This window comes from Haliaeetus albicilla, chromosome 10 (genome assembly GCF_947461875.1).
Source record: "Haliaeetus albicilla chromosome 10, bHalAlb1.1, whole genome shotgun sequence".
Classification (NCBI taxonomy): Eukaryota; Metazoa; Chordata; class Aves; order Accipitriformes; family Accipitridae; genus Haliaeetus; species Haliaeetus albicilla.
In genome coordinates, this window is record NC_091492.1 from 19830741 (window position 1) to 19852479 (window position 21739).

General features: G+C 38.6%; 1 protein-coding gene across 1 annotated transcript in view; it reads left to right on the plus strand.

Moving 5' to 3' along the window:
• SLC6A2 (solute carrier family 6 member 2) overlaps positions 1 to 21739 on the plus strand; it is a 79175-nt gene that overhangs the window by 8436 nt on the left and 49000 nt on the right. The window contains exons 2-3 of the mRNA XM_069793691.1: positions 14283 to 14414; positions 18197 to 18434. Of these exons, the coding sequence (XP_069649792.1) occupies positions 14283 to 14414; positions 18197 to 18434 (370 nt within the window). The remainder of the gene's footprint in view (positions 1 to 14282; positions 14415 to 18196; positions 18435 to 21739) is intronic.

Below are 21739 nucleotides of genomic sequence, written 5' to 3' on the forward strand. Positions count from 1 at the left end.
GCAGGAGACAAATTTAAATGGAGTGTCTTTGTAATAGTTCTAGCTCTTTCAGTACTACCTTGCTCCTAGTACTTTCAATTCTCTCTGTATATATCCTTCATACAGAATATACAAAACCATGATAATGGATTTGGGGGAATCTTGCAACTGACTCTTGACTTGCAATAAGTTGTATTCAGGACAACTCCACTGCCCCAATCCAGTTTCAATGAAGAGTATGTAAAGATTCCAGGAATATCACACTGATTATAAACCTTCAGGGTTCCTTCCTTTCCTCAGGGCATTCGGTGACAAAGGATTCATGTTAGTAGCCTATTACCCATGTCTTGTCAACGTGTAATTCCCCTTTCCTTCTCCCCACCTCCAACTTAAGTCTTGAACCTTTCATGGCAAGATTTCATCCTAATTGTGCAGATCTTATGCACTGGTGCCAAGTCAGAATAGTTTCAAATGAAAGGCTTTACTGACTGAGTCCCTAGACCTCCAGAAATGCTGAATAATCTCTGTTCTCATGGAAATTCTGGAGAGATAACTGGTAAATTCAGCACCTTAACTTCTGTATAGATTCAACATACTTAATTTTAGCCATACAGATTTTGAAACCTTTAATCCATAAAGAAGAGGTAAGGAGGTAGGGGGAATGGAAGGGTAACAGTTAAGTTCCTTGCCTTGTGACATATTATTCTTTACCAAGACCACAGGAAAGAACCTCTAAACTACTTATCAAAGCTATCCTTTGTTTTACTTTCACTCTTCCTTCTCCTTTTGCCTATTCTCTATTTAACAAGTTTTGCAATCCCTCCCCTGAAGCATGACAAAGGTGACAGAACAGTACACCACTTTGAGAACTAGGGTCTACCATTCAGAAACAGAAACTGTCAGCAGGGAGGTCTGGCTATGTAAGCCACATACTTCTTTATACTCATATTCATCCAAAGCACACTACCAACCTTCCAGTGCATGGAATTCCGTGATAACATATTACTAAACAAAACTTGGACAGGATTGGGCTGGCAGTTGTCTTTTGCCAGTCCATAAATGTTTTTTATAACTAGCGTTCTGATTGCTGGTATGCAGTAAGACAAGCTGCCCTTATTATACAATAAGCCTTTTTATAGCAGATGGTAATTTTTCCAGTGCTCCTACTCTTCTAGGCTTCATGAGCACAACCACTCACTTCCAAAAGCACAAGTGATTGCAGAAGCTGTGCTCTTAATGTTAAGTAGGTATTAACTGGTTGCTATTGTTTAGCTATTACTATTGTTTAAGAATATGTGCTAATTTAAGTGTCCAATATAGGATCCAGCACTCCCAGACCGGTGGTGTTAGACTACACAAATATAAAGCCTTACTTGGACTGCTTTGTTATAAACTGCTTCCCTAGAACAAACCCAGCATCAGAAGAGCAGTACCAGTCTGATCCCACCCTGTACTCCGTACACAGGAGTTGTGATTTCAACAGCAGAATATTACTCCTTTACAGTCTTTATTTCAGAGCTGGAGAAAAATATTGGCATGATTTCCAAGCACTGCAATTAGTGACAGAGTGAGTAAAAAGCCATGTCTTGCTATAGTACTCTTGTTAGTTTGAGAAACAGCTTTTGTGGCATTGATGTACAGGAAGGATTGTGGCTGGGTAATAGCATAGCATTCATCTTTACTGAAGTCTGCAGAACTGTGGGAAGCCGCTGATTTTCTGGCCCATCGGCAGCATGGAAGAATACACCCTATCTGATTGCCTCACTGACCATACAAACAAGCTGTTACCATGGGCCTAGCATATGTACTGAAAAAAACAGCCGAATATTATGTATCTTACTTTTTGCTAGCATTTATAATTTATTCTGCACCTTCTGAACTATGTGTACTGAATAGCACTTTTCACCAATTTAACTTTTATTTTTCTTTCTCTTTTTCTATTCTGTAATCACATACCTCTTGCAATGTCTATCCTGAAGCATGCCAAAGGTGACAACATATTACTTGCCCTTAAGATCCATATCTCAAGGAAAAGCATGATACTGATTCCAGTCAAATTCCAGTTTAATATTAAAAGGCGAAGAGGCTGGACTTTTTCTGACACACCACTCTGTAGAGTAGAATAACAGAAAACTCTTTTCAGACCACAAGGTGGAGCAGTAGATCCTTATAGATCTTAGTAGATCCTAACCTGGTAATTAATGTAACGGCAACCTACTGCATTTATAGAAAAAAAAGAATTACTGGAGGACCTAACAGGGTGGCTCATGACTTTCAAATACAGAGCTGCCCAGTAATATCAATGATTGCTCCCAAGCAGACCCTTCTTGCATTTCCTGATTCATTTCATTTATTAGGACATTATAGGAGTGGCAGCTTTTATTGATGCCTAATTCACATTAAGGAGCTCACTTGTCAGCATGGCCACAATGACAGCAAGGAGACAATCCATTGATAACAAGATATTACCCCCTGAAAACGCTATTTTTTAAATGAGTGCAACATTAAAATAGAGATACAGCATCTTCCCCTGAAGGAATAGTACAGGAGGAAATAATTTCTCAAATACTAAGTTTAGGAGGTTGTTCTCTGCAGTCCCCTCAAAAGATTTACCTTTGGAAAACAAACAAGCTTCACACAGACTTTCACTACCATTCTACAATAGAGCGCCATGCTTTTTTTTGCTTTGTGGTTTTTTTCTTCTTCAATGTTAATGTAACCCGCCTTCCAGCAGGTCTCGGCACCTTGCCTTCTTGGCAGAAGCATCATTATTTCACACCAGTAACAGAAAGCAAAGAGTTTCAGTGAGCAAGAGCAATTAAGTATATTGGACTAACTACAATATTAGAAAGTTCAAGGCCAAGTGTTATCAAAACGTCAAGTCCACAGCTTCGAAGCTACTCAAAAGTGTCTTTGCTACGTGACTCTTTGTCAGCATGCAGGACTGTATCTGTCTACTGATGTCCGATAAGACTGATGCTAGAAGAAAGCTCAAAAGCTCATGCTCCCACCTGAGGGGTGATTATAACTGTACATAGGCATCCTATTTATTAGATTTATCACAAAACTAAGGAATAGCTTGTTCTGTGCAGTGCTTTTGTCTCCTCTCTAAAGAGGAATTGTCAAGGAAGTTGTGTCAATGAGATCACGAGGCAGGTGTTAGTGAGACCAGAGACACTCCAGGATTTTGTTTTGGGGAAGAGTTTGATCATTTGCTCCTTTTCTGCAGTTTGTTTCTCATTTATGTGTGGCTTTACAGCCTTAGTTAAAATCAATAGATTCATAAACCACAAGGGAGAAATCCTGACCCAGCTGAAGTCAATGGGTGGTTTTTTTCCATTGACGTCACCAGAGCCAGGATTTCAACCCAAATAACAGACGTCTCTCTCTTAAGGACTCCTAAGTAGACAGAATTTCCAGACTACGTGAGAAGAAAAACAGAGTAAAGTAATAAAAAACTATTCAGACTAAACTGATATAGAAGACTTCCACTGACTAAGAACTGATCTTCACTCAATGCAATAGCTCAGTACTTTACCCAATAAGTAAGATGTCAGGACTTACATAGATGATGGTCATTATTACACAAAATGAATTTACTCTGTAAGAGTTAGATTATGACCTCAGCGTTCTCCTACGTAGGGTTCAAGCAATTAAAAAAAAGTACTATTTTAAGAAGTGCTTTTTACTCTCACAGTTTCATAGAGACAAATGATTAGGCAAGAATGTCTTTTGAGCTCTCAAGGCTAAAGAAAAAAGCTGGGAAAATACAAAGCAAGTACAAGACTAAAAGCCAGCAGACAAATAAAAGGATTGGACTAGAAGATCTCACATTTTAAGACATTTCAAATTATTCTGGAGCCTAACCCATGGTTTTTGAACTTTTCAAATTGGCGGTTGTAGCAATATAGCTGGGATTGGTTAGTCTCTCTCCCTTGCCTCTTCCCTAAAAGAAAGTGACAGAAAACAGTTACCAGGCTATTCCTAAATTGCAGGTTAATCCTTTATTGATGCATACCGAGGCTGATGACAAAACCACTGTCTCTAACCCTAAATTAAGAGATTTAGAGATCTTCAAGATCACCTACATCTTTCCTTCTAAATACTGTTTTACAGTCATGGGGTATTATGTGTTTAAAAGCTGTTTAGAAATATGAAGAAAAAAAATATAGCTGTGTGCTAAGTTGAAAACACCAAGCTCAGCCACACTGATTTATCTTAAGGTCTGAATAATCAGTGAACAAAATTGCCCCACAATCTGCCCTAGCAAAAGCTGCACTGTGATGAAACAAGAAGGATTTTGCTTCAAACTGTTAATAGCCTCTGCTTCATCTTGGCAGTGAGCTATGGTGGGCCCTGAGGTCATTTTCACATTCTTCTATGGCATTTCAAGCTAGGAGGCCCTGTGCAGAATGGCAGTGATAAAGTATATACTGGACAGCTTGGACTGGGGGGAAAATTTACTTCATTGCTTGAAGCCTATTAGGAAAATGGTCCCCTAAATAAGAACAAACATAAAGCTCAGGTTTCAAACTTATATAAAAACTTTTGTCTGATTTAATTCCCACAGAAGAGGGAGAGTAGTCAGACAGAAAATGAAGGAAGGGTGTTGCTAGCCAGTACAGCTAGATTGATGCAGCAGTGTTGTGGTTTCATACTGGTCTAGGTGAGATTCAGTTTACCCTTTGGATCAAAGCAACGTCAAGAGTAGTAGTTCTTATAGTCCTCCTATTGCAGGGATACTACTGAAGTTTTGCTTTGTACCCACAATGCCCAAATTCTAAGAGACTCTACCTTATGGGTCTGCACTACATACAGAATATTACCAGCACTACCCTAGGCCAAATACAGATTTTTTCCAAATGGAAAAGTTTTCTGTGAAGAATGCTGTGACAGTTTTTGTAAAATTCTTGTGTTCAGTGCTCACAGAAATGTACCATACAAAGTAAAGAAGCCACAGCTATTTGGAAACTACCTTCGCCCAGACCTTCCAGAATTTTAGCACAATCCAACAGCAACTATAATCTTTGATAAGAGTACAGGGTTTTGCATTGTTCCCCATCCCACTGGGGGGCGGGGGGGGCATGAGGGGGAAGTGAGTGAGTGGCTGTGTGGTGCTTAGTTACTGGCTGGGGTTAAACCACGACATCTAGGCAATTATGCAGTAGTAGCCATCGCTGTAATGGTAAATTTGCCAAAATTGTTGCTAATAGCATCACATGCAGCCATTAAAGTTGACAAATAAATTAAATTGATGCAACATTTGTCTTACATAAGAAAATATTATTTATGGCTAGATAGCATACTATCCATTTCAAAACATGTGTGAAATCTGTACTTTGCAGTTTATATAGTATGTCTAAGAAATATAGAGGTACCAGAAAGAATATATAAAAAGAATATATATAAAGAATACTTCCCAGTAGTGTTGACAGAAAACATAGGTGGGTTTTAATAAAACATGGAGAATGGCTTTACAGTGTATGTAACTGTTTGCCTTCTACTTTGAAGCCCTGTATAAACATGCATTATATGTAGTTTACAGTACAGTTATTCTGCTTCCTTTAGTGACATCAGAAAGAGCATTCATCCTGAAGGCTTCATTTATAATGACTGACAGTACAGGTTAGATTTACTAGAATTCTTACAGATAGGAACATATAACTGTCTTGTACTTCTGTGATAAAACATAACCCTTTATTGATAAGAAGAATTTAGAGGATTCTGTTGTACAAGTTTGTAAAGATTAAGATAGTAAGAAAGTATTATACTATTACAAATATATCTCTAATTAAGCCTGGAAGGAAAAGGAATGTTTTGCTTTGGTCATTGAGTCCAAAAATTGGAGCTACAACTTAAAATTGGATTAATCACTTAATGGTAAGGCAAGTTTTAAATGTACCTCAGAGTGTTTATACTTGATTTTCTCTAGCCCATTTTCAAGGCATTTACCTCCTATTGGTTTGTACATTAATCCTCTTGGAAGCTGCCTGGCACTTGTCTAGAGCTGATTTAAGATGTCTTAAGCACTTTGTTTTACCCTGGCACAGTTATGAATCTCATGCTGCCTAAAACGGGTACTGTGTCCTCTCCAGAGGGTGCTTAACTTTGGGGCTGTTTTTTATTTTGACAACCTGCAAAAGAAAAGCAGTCTTTAAGAGAAACACCCTCCATCTGAGGTTGTGTTGTGAACCAGAATTTGCACTGTTACATGTACAGAACAAACATGCCTTGTCTCACTGTGTACATTAGCTACTACTGTGGCTTTAATTAGCTCTGCCAGGGCAGTTGTATCACCTCGTATTAGGCACCCAAAGCAGGTGGCATAACTAGGCAAAGTCTCCCCATGTATACCCTGTACAATGTACAGAGAACAGCGAGCAGCTCCCACAAGAGCAATCCTGAGAATGTTAGAAAGACCAAAGCAAGGACTAACACTGCCTAAATGAGGAGCTGAAATCCAGAGCATTCATCCCAGGCTCTTTACTAGTAAGGTGGAGGAACATCTCAGGGATATAAACTTGACATTCCTGAAACATCAAATGCACAGCTAAGAAAGTGGGTACCATGATTTAATGTGGGTACAAAAAGTGCCCACATAACCCTTCAACCTGCCAATGTATGAACCTGCTAGACCAAGAAATACCTGTAAGGTGGGAATTTTAGACAGAAAAGCAGAAATAACTATTACACTGTAATTGATTAGTTTAGTTTACTTAGTCTCTTCAGATTATAAAAAGAAGGCCGAAACACTTGATTGCAGTGCTTATGCATCTTCACAGGAGGGAAATAGAAAATATTGCAAGGCATTTTAATTTATCAGGGTAAGCACTGCCACAACCAAATGTCAGATATATTCAAATTAGAAATAATGATTTTTTTTTTAATAATTTTTTTAACACCAAAGTTATTAACCTATGAAGTAAACTACCAAAAAAGGCAAAGGATCTGGCTGGTATCTTCAAATCAGGATTGTATGTTTTTCTGTCTGAAACTCTGGTTTATGTTAGACAGGAAGTTCGATCAGAATGTCTAACAATCCATTCTGGCATCAAAATCAGATGGATCCATGAATTTTGAAAACATTAATTTTAGTTTACAGCTGGCTGAGACAAAACAAACAGAAATGAACATACAAGTTCTCTGAGAAGGGAGAGAAAATGACAGTCTGTATCTGAACGGAAGTAAAACAGTAGTTGCCAAAATCTCCCTGGCACCAAGCAAGGACTTCCCTACACTTAAGAGACAGCTAAAGCCGATGAAGTAGTACTTCCTTTCATGTACATGACTATAGTCTGTACATCACAGAAAACAGTTTTTCAGCACACAAATTTCAAGTAAAACATCACATGAGGTTATGCTATTATGGATTTTTTAGTGCTGGAATCCAGCAAAACCTGCTTATCTTGATCCACAAGCTCACAGCGAATAGCTTCTGATGTCTTCATTCAAAAAGATTTTTAGTCATGGATGTTCTGCCACCAATAAATCAGGGTACATTTTGACAGTACATTTGACTTGATTTTGTACATCTCAAGTACAGCCTACACCTTACATGGGTGGTTTTGTTGATATGTAATTGCAGGTGAATATATCCTTGTGTCACCCCTAATAATTGCAAGGTTGGGGAAAAAAACACAAATAGAACACTCCTATTAATAAAATGATAGAATAGTATTTTTTCCTCTTAATTTAGCATCTCTTAAGCTTCCAGTCATGTCTATTGTGAAGCAGCAGTGTTCTCCAGCTAGGCATCTGCATGTTGACCCAGCTGTCCAGTACTACGCACTTGCCCTGACCAGCACCTTCTGAAGAGCTTGTGAACTAGAAAGTTTGCCATTTTGTTCCCAACAGTGTTAGCTGTTCCAGGTTCCAGTGTAGCTGCTCCTACAAACCCTGTCCTATTGAACATTAGTAATAGGGATTTCATAAATCACATAACAAAACAGTGTACAAGCTGGCTCCACATTCCAGCTCACTCTCTCATTTCTTGTTTAAACCAGCCAGGTAGTTAAAAAAGAAAAAGGCACAAAATCAACAAGATAGATTTGGGCAGGAATGTTAATAGTTAGACCTCCACATTGTTACAAACTCCAGGTTATTTACTTACCAGACTACTGTCAAAACTCACCTTGATGCTAATTCATTTATTTCAGAACAAAGGAGCCAGCTTCAATAGTAACTCTGCTTTAAGGAGGCATGATGTAAAAACAAAAGCTATCACTGCAACCATGTAAAGCAGATTTTTTGATTTTCTATGGTCACACTCATGGCAGAACATGGAAATGGCTTAAGTTCCTAAGCTAGCAGCAGTGAGAGTGTTGTGAAGGTCAGCAGCAGGAAAGCTCCAGAGCTCCCACTGCCATGCTGGCCATCTTGGACCAACCTGATTTATATTCTCTCAAACCCACCACGTCTCTTTATTTATTCTTTGATTTCCTATCAAACAACATAGGCCTGTTCTCCTCCTGTATGTTCCTGTGATTATCTTTAAACCACACACTGTTGTAAATGTGATCATTTCATTAATCTATGTAAATAGGACTTTAGCCAATGACTTGGGTGTTATTTATGAATGAATCATGCTGCTCTGAGTGACTGGGTATATTTAACTCTCATTAATTTGTTCAAAATAGCTACTAATGGGTTTCTTTAGCTCATTACTCTTGTAACAAAAAGCCAAAGAGATGACTGGGTTTGTATGGATGGGCTTGGGTAACCCTTTCTGTTACAACCCAGTGATCAGCTTATAAATACACTGCACTTCAAGTCACTTCAAGTGATTTCAAGGCAGTAGCAGGTTAACAGCTCAAGACAAAAAATGCAGGCTTCAGTTGGCATCAGCCCATGAACAGCATTGAACCATTTCTGGAAACTATTTGTTTTCACTTCCTTTTGAGTGAAAGGAATGCTATTAAAATTGGAATTCTGGAAAAACTGAAGGCCCTGAGCCCAGATTGAGAGTAGAAATATAAATAGGTTCAAATCTAGCAACAGTTAGTTAGAGGGAGTAGCTAAATATAAGGGCTTCAAAAGAAACATGTCACTCACCATAGTATAGCTCTACTGGTTTAATGATTCAGAAATACTTTCCATGAAAAAGGTTGCATACTTGGAAGATTTTATTGCATACTTTGAGGATTTTATATGTGCAAAGTGCTGCTGAAGTTTTTACAGTATGTCATGCAATCTGTTTTGCAGAAAAATTTTTTTTTGTTTAGTGCTATAATGTATTGCTGGCTGGGCTCAACATCATCATACAGCTGCTGTTAAAATCATGATCTTGGCTTTGACACTGAGGTTGTATCATGTTCTTTGTATCTCTGACTTCTCTTTGCTGTACCATGCAAACCCTTATTGGTTTTAATCTCAGGTCAGTAAAGGTATGCCTGCCCACCCCTTCTTCCCAGGAGTCTGCAGCAGGCTCAAGCTCGCCTCCTTCAGAGGTGCCCTTGGTGGCTGTGCAAGCCAGCTGGTAGCTAGTCTTCTGAAGAGCCAGAACTAATGTTCACGTACTAATAAATGCGTGCCTTTCTGATTACCTAGTTCTTCTACCTATGGCGATCTTGTACATTCTAGATTTCAAGGTCTCTGCACCAAGGACTTCCTTTTTCATTCACAAGAGCCTGCACAGATTAACGTTTCCACCCATTTTCCTCATTGTCTGAGCAAACGTACTGCCTTCTATCAACTCTTTCCTGATACTGTTTGAAGTACTATTTATTCTGTATAAAAAAAAAGCAGTGTTGATCAGATACAGAGATTAGCTTGTATTTCAATTCACCAATTGCAAGATCTTTGGTTTTTAGACTCTTTTCCTGCACAAATACTGGAAACACTCCTATCTGAAAATATACGGCAATATTTGCACAAAGTTTGTTGTTTTAGCAGACATCCCCGCCAGTTAACATTTTGACTAGAATAACCATGGTAACAAATGCAGAAGGCTAACAAGCATAAATAGTTCAAAGTTGTTTCAACTACCCCTGGCCTGGCCTGCTTCTTGTATGTGCATCAACAAATCCTTTTAGGATAACAGCAGCTGTTTAAATGATCTTTCTTCAGTCATTAGTAAATTAATGCCTCTTTCTGGTATTTAAAAGCAAGACGAGACCTCCTTGTAGGATTGAGAGGAGTATTTAGAGCTGTATTCCTCTTTGCTTCCCACCCCCTAGGATGCTGTCAATGCTGAAGAACAAAGGGAGGAGACACTCTTTGTGTGGATTCTGGTCTACAAAAATTAAGACAGGCACTGAACACAGGAACGCAAAACCTGTCTTGTATTTTGTCCTTCATTAATTAAACGTAATAGTGTTTTAAAAAAACTTCTGTGTAAGTTTCCACTTGAAGTTTCACACAGATGGTTCTTGTAGAAGATGAGGGTTTGACCTAATCTAGTTTTGCATAAGACACAAGGCTGTCTTAACTCCGTGTATATGCTGGCACCTTAAGGGGTGTATATGGATCTCATGAAATCTGTTAACAGAGAGATGTAGCAATTTGCAACAGTCCAAGGCCAACCTGTGGCTTTTGAGCTGCATGTGACTCAGTAGGAAGTCAAGTATGGCTCTTAAGCCAGGGTTGTATTACAGACATTAATTACTTCAGATTTTTAGCTGTAAAGGGAAATTATGAACCTTTAGGGTTTGCTAAGACCAGTATTGTCCCGTGGGATGCAGCTGTGTGCTCAGCCCCATCCCATCACACAGTGGGGGAGTGGAATCCCCTCGACTGCTATCAGTATGTTACAGCCAATGCAGCAATCCTAGAGATTGCACTCCCTCAGCTCTCGGAGGTAGGTAGATCTTGGCAAGCTAGTCTGAAGTGATAGCCAAATTGTGTGCTCCCTAAGAGTTCAGCTGTCTGGGCTATACAAATCTGACCAGCCCCTTGGATTCATGCAATTAAAGCACAGCAGTTTCTGTGGCCAGTGGCACAGGTGGGAGTGACACAGCTGGCATCGTGTCACTCTTCCTAACACATTTTGACTTCATAGACCAGGTAGGCATTAACAGTGAGGCTGCTCCTTCAGAGAAGTCTGGTACAATGCTCAAATTCACACCAGTGGACCTAAAGCAAGAGGCCCACCAGCACGCAGGTTTGCCTCCTCCCTGGCCCACAGGATGTCCACACATGCAGGACAGTATGAAGTCTCCTTCCAAACAACACCTCTTGTTCCTAAGATCCTGTACACAAACCAGTCCTATGATGGAGCCCCTGTGCAATGACAGAGTGAGGTGATCATATATCACACATATGCTGTTTATAAGCATTTGCATACCATTCTAGTTTGCAGCAATTTGAATGATACTTTGACCGTCATTTATTTTCCTTTGAAGTGCCCATGATCTTAGGAAGGGTTCAGTGAACAACATGGAGTTCGATTCTGGTTATTGGCTAGGAATAGAAGAGGACCTATCAAGATATTTACAAAATACCTGACTTTTTGGTATTTTTTACCTAATGAGAAGCTGCAAAACAAGAAGTTTCCAGAAGTCTCCAAAACATTAAGTCAACTTCATGTGACTAAGCACCCTTACTTTGATATTTATCTCAATTTCAAAATACTTCAATCATGTAGTTACCTGAAAGTAACCCAGCTATGAAACCCTGCCATACTGTGTAACTCCTCTTTGCTGAAAATTACACCACACTTTATTAATCCCTTGCGGGGGCAGGGCGGGGGAAGAAAAAAAAGAAAGCAACCTCCTTTAACTAAAGCCTGGAATGACTCGCAGCCAAACAGATGACGCTTAAGCAAGTATGCCTAAGTACAGTACACTTCACAGTTCATCATGGTTATTAGTCATACTTAAAAAACACGTATTTTAAACTAGCATTTAATATATATGTCCACTACACATCTCCAGGATTAATTTCCTCAAACACAAATTTCCCTATTCAATTTGCAGCATAATGTTTTCCACAGTCTCTTGACATGAAAGTTAATCAAACAGCACTCTGTACAAACTCCATACCTCCCAAATACAAGCTAGGTTTGTGAGTCAGCTCCACACACTGTAATACTATTGAAGCAAGACAAGTATGGCACTACAAAGGCCATCACTTAGAAGAGATCTGACAGTAAAACCACCTAAAATAATTTTTCTAGATACTAGATGTAGTGAAAGCAGTATGTAGTATCCCAGATTGATTTAGCTCAGTATGTTTCAGCATTGAACAGAGTTTAGAACTGCAGGGTATCAAGTATTTGTTGAATACAAATATTTTTTTCTCTACAGTATTCAAACATATGACAGTTCAACATGACAATCAGAGAAAGTAGCTTATGAACAACACTGAAATATTATTAAAACACATATCACTGGTACTGTAGTAGCTTAATGTGAATGCAGGTTGCATTTGCACTACACTCAATATAAACATCATCAGTACAAAGATTCTTGCCCCCAAAGTGATACAACCAATGTATTTCCACTTTTAGGATACATTCTCAAAGCTTTAAGCTGTTCTTTATTTCTGTTGATATACGTTGTCTCTGTTTCATTGCAAGATTTCAACTTTCAAATACCTAAACTTATGACTGAATGCTGAATACATTGTCCTTATCATTATGTTACAGCACGTTACTTTTAGAAGTAGATTTGTGTATGACTAAGAGAACAGTTTGTTTTTCCATTCTTATTCTCCAGTATATATACAAAATTCTCTCTCTGAACAGTCATGCTAGGCAGCTTACACTAGTAATATCTGTGAAAAGCAAACATGAAAGGTAAAGGAGCAACAACTATTCAAGACCTTTAAAAGTATGACAGTAGTTCCAGAAGTACTTTTTAAATATGCAATTCATTCTGCTTACTGGCATGTTTTAGATAGCTACAGTCATGCTTTTAGCTTTTATACTTTTATAGACTACACATACCTTCTGCAAGTTTATACATTTAGAAACAATGCAAACTTACTTCCTTTTGCAAGGGAAGTTTTCAAATTACTAAACCAGTACAGTAGATTTTAAAGGTATGCAGAAGTTCGTACTATTTGCTATTGGGAGAAGTAGACATCTGCTGCTGTTTTGCTTTTTTCTTTTGTTGAACAATTTAAGCATGATTTTCACAATCTATTTTCTTTTTCATACCTAACTCCTAAGGACAGCAGTCAGTTATTCAGGATATGTAGTTACCTCTGTCAGCTCCTTATTTATCAAAACAATCTAATATTTTTTTTATACAGACAAATTTTACATGAATTGAACTGTCCTGGATCAAGTAATAACTGTTCTGGACCATGTAATAAAATAAAAGCTACACTTCACAGGTACCACAAAGCAGAGGACTGACAGAGCATCCAGTTATTAAACGTGACACCAACTATAATTGTTTTACAGTATCATATGTAGCCATGCACTGAGGGAGTCTTCTTTCTGTGACCTGGATCATATAAAATAGCTAAGAAATTTTCAGATAGTTTCTACATTAGATGAGCCTTTTGTATTTCAGTTGACAATACTTTTTATGATTACTATCATAAACATTGACACATCAGGATTTTTCCACAGGTGACAGTTTCTGTGGTATGAACTCACAGGAGAATCCTCAATCAAGTAAAGTTATGTATTCCAGGAAGGTGCAAGCAGCCCTGGCACTGTCCTGCTGCAATATAAAGATGCTGTACTTGGGCCCAGCAGTGAAACCTAGTACATACTCCACGTTAATGGCAATGAGTATCGCTAGGTTGGAAAGGGGTGTGTTGTCTAACACATTTCATAAGAATAAGGGAATTTATTATAGCAAAAACCAAAATAAGCCATGGAAGCCCAAATTCCATATGACTGACCAGTAGTGATTCATTTTCAAGCCAGAGGTTGCTGCACACACCGTAGACAGTATGATTTAAACCACACTTACAGGAAGTTGCACAACATTTATTTTCCTCTGTTGCTGTCCTCCATGTTCCCTTTTGAACGTACTACTCCAAAAACACTTAACAAAATTTTTCATAGTCCCTTTCTTTTTTAGTTCTGCAAGTGTGTTCGGCATAATTTCTCCTTCAGTTAGGGATTAATTTTCAGGGACACATTTTTTTCCCCTTTGAAGCCAAAAAGCAGAGGGGAAACATTAGGGGGAAATAGGAGCCACGTCTACAGCTTTTTTCAGGGTTTCTGTCTCTGAGACCTGAAAAAAAAATACAGGAAAGGGCCAAGAGAACATGGGTTCTTCCTTCCTGGTATTTCCCTTCTACTTCCCAAAGGCAGTGGCTTTGCCTTTAGCCAGTAAAAGTAAGCAATAGAGAAAGCAAAATGTAACCAAAACATAGACCATAATGTCTAATTATTCTCTTTCCAGGTGCTTTTCTTATTCCCTATATCCTCTTCTTAATCATTGCTGGAATGCCTCTGTTCTATATGGAATTAGCACTGGGACAGTATAACCGAGAAGGGGCTGCCACTGTGTGGAAAATCTGTCCAGTTTTCAAAGGTAAGTATCCCTCTGCTCACTTGGAACAGCACCGTGAGGGTGCCACACACTTGTGATCACAAACAAAGTAAAGGTCTCTCATCTTTCCACAGACAGCATGATATTTGCTGACCTTTCCCCAACCCTTGGAGTCAGAAGTCTTTTTGTTATCACAAGTGGAGCACAAAGTGGGAAAAGCCACAGGAATCATCTTCAGGGTGATTGCTGAGGAGTGCAACAGAGAGCAATGAGCAGGAGCAGTTCAGCCCTGTCCTCCCTTTCCTCTGCATATTGCAGAGTGGGAGGAACTCTGTATCTCTAGGTGGAGGAAGGGGTTGGCAATGCAAACATTTGGAAAAATCAAATCCCATCGAGGGCAGTTCAGCCCTGTCTCCCCCAGTGACTAAGATAACTACTGACTCCATTCAGTTCATTGTGTGGAGCACTCTCTGCAGAAGTCAGGTACCACAGTGGCTAGAACACTAAAATGGAGTTGTGGAGACTGTAGTTCAGCCACTAGAGTTGTAACATCACGTGAGTTATTTGTGGCTCTGTACCTCAGTTCTCCTCTCTATGAAATGGGAGGAATGATTCTGATAGACTTTATAAAGAGGTTTTCAAATCTAGCAATGAAATGCACTTATTAAAACCTCAACATTGTTATTACTGTTGAGTGTTTTCCACTAGGGTTAACTTTCCAGCATCACTGAATAAAAGGCTGTGGATTGCTGTCTTGTGCACTGAGTTGCAATCACTCTGCAAGGAAGAAATAGCCGAGGTTAGGTGTTTGGATACTGATCAGGGTGTCTGGCATTGATCAGGGATAAAGGGATCTCCCTGGGTGAAAGAAGCCATATGCTTTCTGTACATAAACAAACATTTGTTAAGGAGCCTCAAGAATTTTCTTAAGCATTGCTTACCAGCAAAAATTGTAAGTTCCCTTATGTCTATACCAGATTGTATCTATAATCTTACATAAAAACCTTTTCAACACAGCGCTATCTGAAATGAAACCAGTCAAGCTCAGCTGATCTTAGAAGCTTAAAATTCACATTATGTTCATCCTGTGACTGACAAAAGCTGAGGAGCTTAACAAGAGCAATCCAAACTTGGCAGATCTGGTGCTTGGATATAGGTTACACTGAGTAAATGTTAGTCTTCTTTCTCAAAATACAGCTTTCCTCTTTAAGGAGTCTAGTGCTGCCCAATAGGAAAACTGCAGGTTTTTTTCTTATCAGTCAAACCCAAAACTCACAGCAAAATTAGAGATATAGTAAAAAATGAATAAACAAGCTAATAAAATATGTGCCTCAAAATTTTAAAATAAATTCATATAAGATTTACCTAGCCCTTCTATAATCCGTTCACGTGAGGCAAAATTCATCCTATCACCTGGAAACCTGACGACCCTTGCTCAAGCAAAATTCCTGCTGGTATCTGTTAATACCTTTGGATGGCAACGAGGATTTTGAAAACCTAACTGCAAAAATTAGACCTTAAGGATCTCAAAGAGTTTGAGCCAAATACCACTGCGCTCAGAGGTACTCTGTCTGTTGACTTCAGGATTGAAAAGATGATGAGAAAGGAAAATAGAACTTATTTCATGTACAGTCTTGTTGACATTCCAGCTGTGTTTTTAAGCTGACATTTTCAAGGTGGACTAAACATACATTACTGTTGATTTTTAAGTGTTCTTATTACTAGGATATAGAATAGCATAAGTTATTTGATTCTCCAAAAGTAATAAGCATTGAGTTCAATTTGCACCTCAGCACTAGTATAAAATCAGTATTTTAAAAGCTTTGACCAAATCTTCTGGTAACATACAAACACATTTTACTGCTAAAGCTTTTGAGTTGTTTCTGGGATAACTCAAATCTCTCACTCAAATGAAAAGTACACAGTCTACACAAATTTATAACAGCTAATCTAAATGAGCAGCACTATAGTACTAATTTTAGCTATGAATATTATTGCTATAAACTCTAAGGACTCTACTTCTAATAAGATGCTCTTATAACGCATGCAATTAAAAACACACCCTGTAACCTTTGCAATACAGTCTGTTTTCATCTCTGCATTTTCCAGGGTCTATTTTAGAGTGTGGGTGGTGCAGCATTACTTTTAAGAAAAGCTAAACGTAGAAACAGGAGAGCAAATTTATTCCTGAACATTCTTATGATTTCAGAGGAGTGACATTTAAGATACATTTGATCCAGTATTTTTTTTCTTGATATTAAGTATCTATCATTGTCCTGAATTGGAGGAATTTCAGAAAACCTTTTTTAAAACAGAAATCATCCAATTTCAGTGCAACATATATTATTCGTACTTAGTATTTTAACATTCACATTAATATTTAAGCATTATCCCCTTGGGTGACTCCCCCCTCTGCTCCATTCTATTGATCATAATGTATCACTAGAGTTTGAGTGTTAATGTACTGGATTCATTTAAGCACCAAGGATCTGAAGATACAGTTTCATATTTACTTTCACAACCTTTTCCCCAATGTTAAGGGTGAGCAAACTGGTCTATGTATTAAAAGCCTCCGGAAGAGCAAAGACTAACTTTGGTATATGCAGCAGTCTTTGAACTGCCAACTCCTTCAGGGTCAACATCTGTTCCTTATGCAAATTTTAAACCAAGGATTAATACTCAAAGTGTGTGCTACTTCCTTGCTTTATCAAGAAATATGAAAGCCTAACAATCTCCAACTGCTAGGATCTCCAAAAAACTAAACTGAAGAAAATTAGAAGTAAAGGTTTACACTTAGGTGCTGTGACAGTACAGTGATGATAGTCCTAAAACAGCTTTAGTCTCTACCTGTTATATCTAATACATACAACTTTGGGGTAGGACTCGGAGAACAATGCTGCACACAGAGTAAAAGAAGAATGATATAAGCCAATGTAAAGCAAGCTTCCAGAACAATTCTGCCAACAAACTTTTGTTCTGCTCTGACAATAGTACCAAAGCTTCCTCCCAAACCACTGGAAAATGTCCATTTCCATGAGGACAACATGCATTCTCTGGGGCTTTCTTGCTAAAGAGACCCTCCAAGCACACTTCACAGTATGCAAAAATATAAAACAAACGTTCAAAGTCAAAAGAGAATGCTTACAGTGGGGATTCTGTAATCCTGGGGAGATAATGAAATGGTTTGAAGGTCTACACACAGTTTAGCCCCAAGCTTGATATTCACCAAGATTTACTGGCATGCCCAAAAACCACTTGGAGCCCCTCAGTGGAACAGCACAGACTGTTTCATGCATGTTTTGGACCTAATTACATGCTGATGGAAGCCAATCTGGAGATTAACAATGGGAAAGAAACAGGACAGGGATCACTGTCTGTTCCAAACTAGCTCAGGGTGGGAACGTGAGGCATAGGGAAACTTCACTTAAGTCTCGAGCTTTACTTTTCCAAGAAAAGTTGCCAAGACTCTGACATTATGAAGATGAAGTGAGTTTCACTCCTAACATGGGCTTGCAATCTTCTGCATTGGAAGCAAATCAGCAATGGAGTTGTACAAGAGCAAATTTTGACATTGCATTGCTTAATTTCTTTTTTTGGCAAACAACTGGATTTGCTAAAAGCGAGTCATTTACTAAAATCATTGATGTAATTTTTTTTAAGGTCAGTGACACTGTGTCCGCATGTGTGTATGTAAACGTCAAAAGTTCCTTTTATTGGTCTAAAGATCTAAAATGAATTTGCAACCAGCTGAGTTTAACAACAGTGTTTGTATATACTCTTGCATGTAAAACACAATGTATAATCTAGTTTTCCTTTGTCTTTAGGTGTAGGCTATGCAGTGATACTCATAGCTCTTTACGTGGGTTTCTACTACAACGTTATCATAGCTTGGTCTCTGTATTATCTATTTTCATCATTCACATTTGAGCTCCCCTGGACAAACTGCGACAACAGTTGGAACAGCCCAAACTGTACAGATCCCAAACTCTTCAATGCATCAGTACTTGGCAATGGTACCAAATACTCGAAGTACAAGCTCACTCCTGCAGCTGAATTTTATGAGTAAGTGTTGACCTGACTTTGCTATTTATTAAAAATTCCATGTCTAACTGTGATTCCTCCGGAAGGTAAAACAGCTTAGCATTCAGCCTCTAGAATAAGCATCAGAAGACTAAGGCTAAAATGCAGTTGTAATGTTGATCTGTATTCCTGTGTGATTAAGACTCTTGCCTCTGTGAGCTTTGGTTTCTCCTGTACAAATGCAATACTTGCCACTGAGCAAAATGGAATTGGACAAAAGACACAAGTCTTCCCCGATGTACCACTTCTGCTTGCTTCAACTTTGCCAGGGAAAGGAAACACAGAAATATTCTGAGAAAGATGACTGCATGCCAAACTGAGCTGACTTTAAAGCTTTAAAATAATCATTTGTTCAACAGGCTTGGCCTGTTTCTCTACTTGCAAAATATCTCAGAGCAGACCTCTGTTTGCTCAGCTGCTTCAATAGTTCAATGAAGTGAGATGAAGCACCGAGCAGGAGGGCTGCTGCCACATTGTAGAAAGATGGGCTTTTCTAATTCCTAAGCAAAAGAGCATTCTGCAGTATGGACCAAGACAGGCAAAGGCACACTCAAATCAAACACTTGGAATCCAAACCAAAAAGGTATATAAACTAACAACTGAACTATAAAATAAAGATATCAATCTGTGTATAAATAATTGCATTATGGACCTCCAGGGGAAAATGGGATTTGATTAGGATAAAGAAAGGAGGATGGGCATCGGGGTAATTGAATCAGCCGTTGAATTAATCTGAATAACCAATTCATATTTCTGAGTTGGGAATAGAAGGATATCAGGACACACACCTGCTGAGCAGCAAGTCCAGGCCTGTAGAAACAAAGGGACACCACTGTTACTATAAATAACCTAGTGTGTGTTACACCATGCCTGGCTACAGCAGCAATCTCGAGGTCTGTGTTCCTAGCTCTGAAACATTTGTGGCTGCTATTTGTCCTCTGAAGACAGCACAGTGAAAGATCAGTTACCAAACTGTTGGCACAGGTTTGGGTAAACTAAACTCAGTGCTTTGAAAATAATAAGGGGGGATTGAGTTCAAAGGAACTCACTACAATGGCAAATAATGACACCTAGAAAATCTACTGCCCTTACAAAGACGGTATGTGATGTGTTCGTAACTCAAACGTGAAGACAGATCATTTATAGCAAAAGGCTATATACACATGTAGTCCAGTTAAAGAACCTTCACTTTGAAGTGAACTATAACAAGTTATACATTCAGTATCTTCAAACAAAGAACTGCATTATTACAGAACTTCCATCTGAACAGCATTTGAAAAGAGGTTTTCTTTATCATTTTCTTGTGCTTAAGCCTTTGTAAAGCAAAATGCAATCCCTATATTCTTGCTTTGCTCCTTTGTGATTTAAAGTGGTTCTACACATTTTCTGTTACCACATCATGCTTGGGGTATGATTTTGAGTTTGTAGTGGGTGAGGTTGTGGTAGAATCTATTCACAATGTTTTGATTTAGTTCCACTGATCTGGGGAACAGCTCAATTTGTGATTCTGTCTGTACACTGAAACTTGAAACATTAGGGATCTTCCCTCACCATGTAAAAGATTCAAAGTGCAGTTCTCAGAAGGTAAGAATAAAAAGGGAATTTGACATTTCATTATGCTTTGATCCCTGAATTTTGGGGCAATAATTAAGTCCCTAGGCCCTGTACTTATTAGCAACTAGATTATATTGCAAAAATTAGAATAACCACTCTAGTAACACAATCTGTAACATCTGCTTCCCCAGCTGTAAAAACAGGGAATCACAAGGGGCATTATGTTCACTTATCGAGTATTTGGATTAGCTCATCAAGTCCAGCTGTACAGCTCAGGTGTGGACCTAAACTTGTGCAATGTTTTAGTGTATTCAGATCCAACCTAACAAAGACAGCCCAATTCAGAAAACAGTGTTTCTTATATCAAATAATCTAACTCATTCCCATGGTCTTTTTACAACAGGGAGAGCTGAATCTTCTGATCATAAAGTTTCCTATTATGTGCAACAGGGTCAGGAAATAGAAGTGATGATGCAGTATTAAATTTGTATCAATATAGTGGGTTTACAAAATGATGCACCATTTCTGGATGGAGTATGTTAAATAATAGTTCAAGTAAGGGTCTTGACTGGCTACGTTCCCTCTGCAAACCCCTCAAGTAAAGGCTGAATATTCCTTTAAGAATACTGGAGAACACTGGGTGTCCTCGTACCATATTGCACTACTGCTTGAACAACTGCTGAACTTGACCCAACTGTTTGTGTAGGAATCACACCTGATTCTTCCTGGTAGATAGCCATTAGTCACTTCTTAATCAACAAATATTTGCCAGAGGAGAACTACAGTTCCTGATGGAATGGTTTGTGCCAGGTCAGTCTATTCCTTACAGCCAGAAATCCTAAATTATTGACTGGATAACTAATTGATCCTTCCTCAGTACTACTGTGGATGAATAAGAGTTTTTAAGTAACAGCATGATGAAGACACTGGTTTCCAAATTCTGTGATCATATTTACTTTCTTAAGATTGTACTGCTATCCAGTGGTACAAGATATTAGCAATAACAGAAACAATTACTTTGGGGGCAATAGATTTATTATGACAGATTTCAGATTTTGAGTTTTGATCAGTTATCTAGAGAAACAAGGAAGTGGAGCAGCTACTTTTATACCAGAGGGAAATCAAACTATGCCACTCAAAATTCAGTGGGATACCTGTGGAAGCCCAGCCTCTGCACTAACACAACAAAGTATGATAATTAGCATTATTAAAACAGGACTTGAAAACAGCAATAGCACTGGTGCCCACTGTAAAAATAGGATAGAAAGGAAGAGATTTTGTCAGTGGAAGTGAAAATAAGTTCCATTACAATTTGGAGTATTTGGGGCCATGTTTTCAACCACAGTAACTAGCATAACAAGAACTTGCTGCTCTGTGTTACTGGGATGCACTGTGGCTTATGGGAAACTTGTTAAGGATGCTAAATGTGCCCAAGCACGTAAGCCTTCAGCCTCAAGCGTACATGGGAAGTGGTACAGCTTGAACTTGGTTCTCTAGGTTGTATATTTACATCAATAACATATACAAACTTTTGCCTTCTGGTGGGCGTGCTGAACTGGAAGCAGGGAGACCAGAAACACCAAACATCTGTTTTGCAGTTGGAGAGTGACTGAAAAGAGGTACTTCCAAAACAGGCCACAAGCAGAAAGCTGGTGTGGTTACCCTTAAGAGAAACAGACACTTCTTCTTTTTGGGACATGATTCCTTCACACAAAGCTGGCCTGACCATGAAT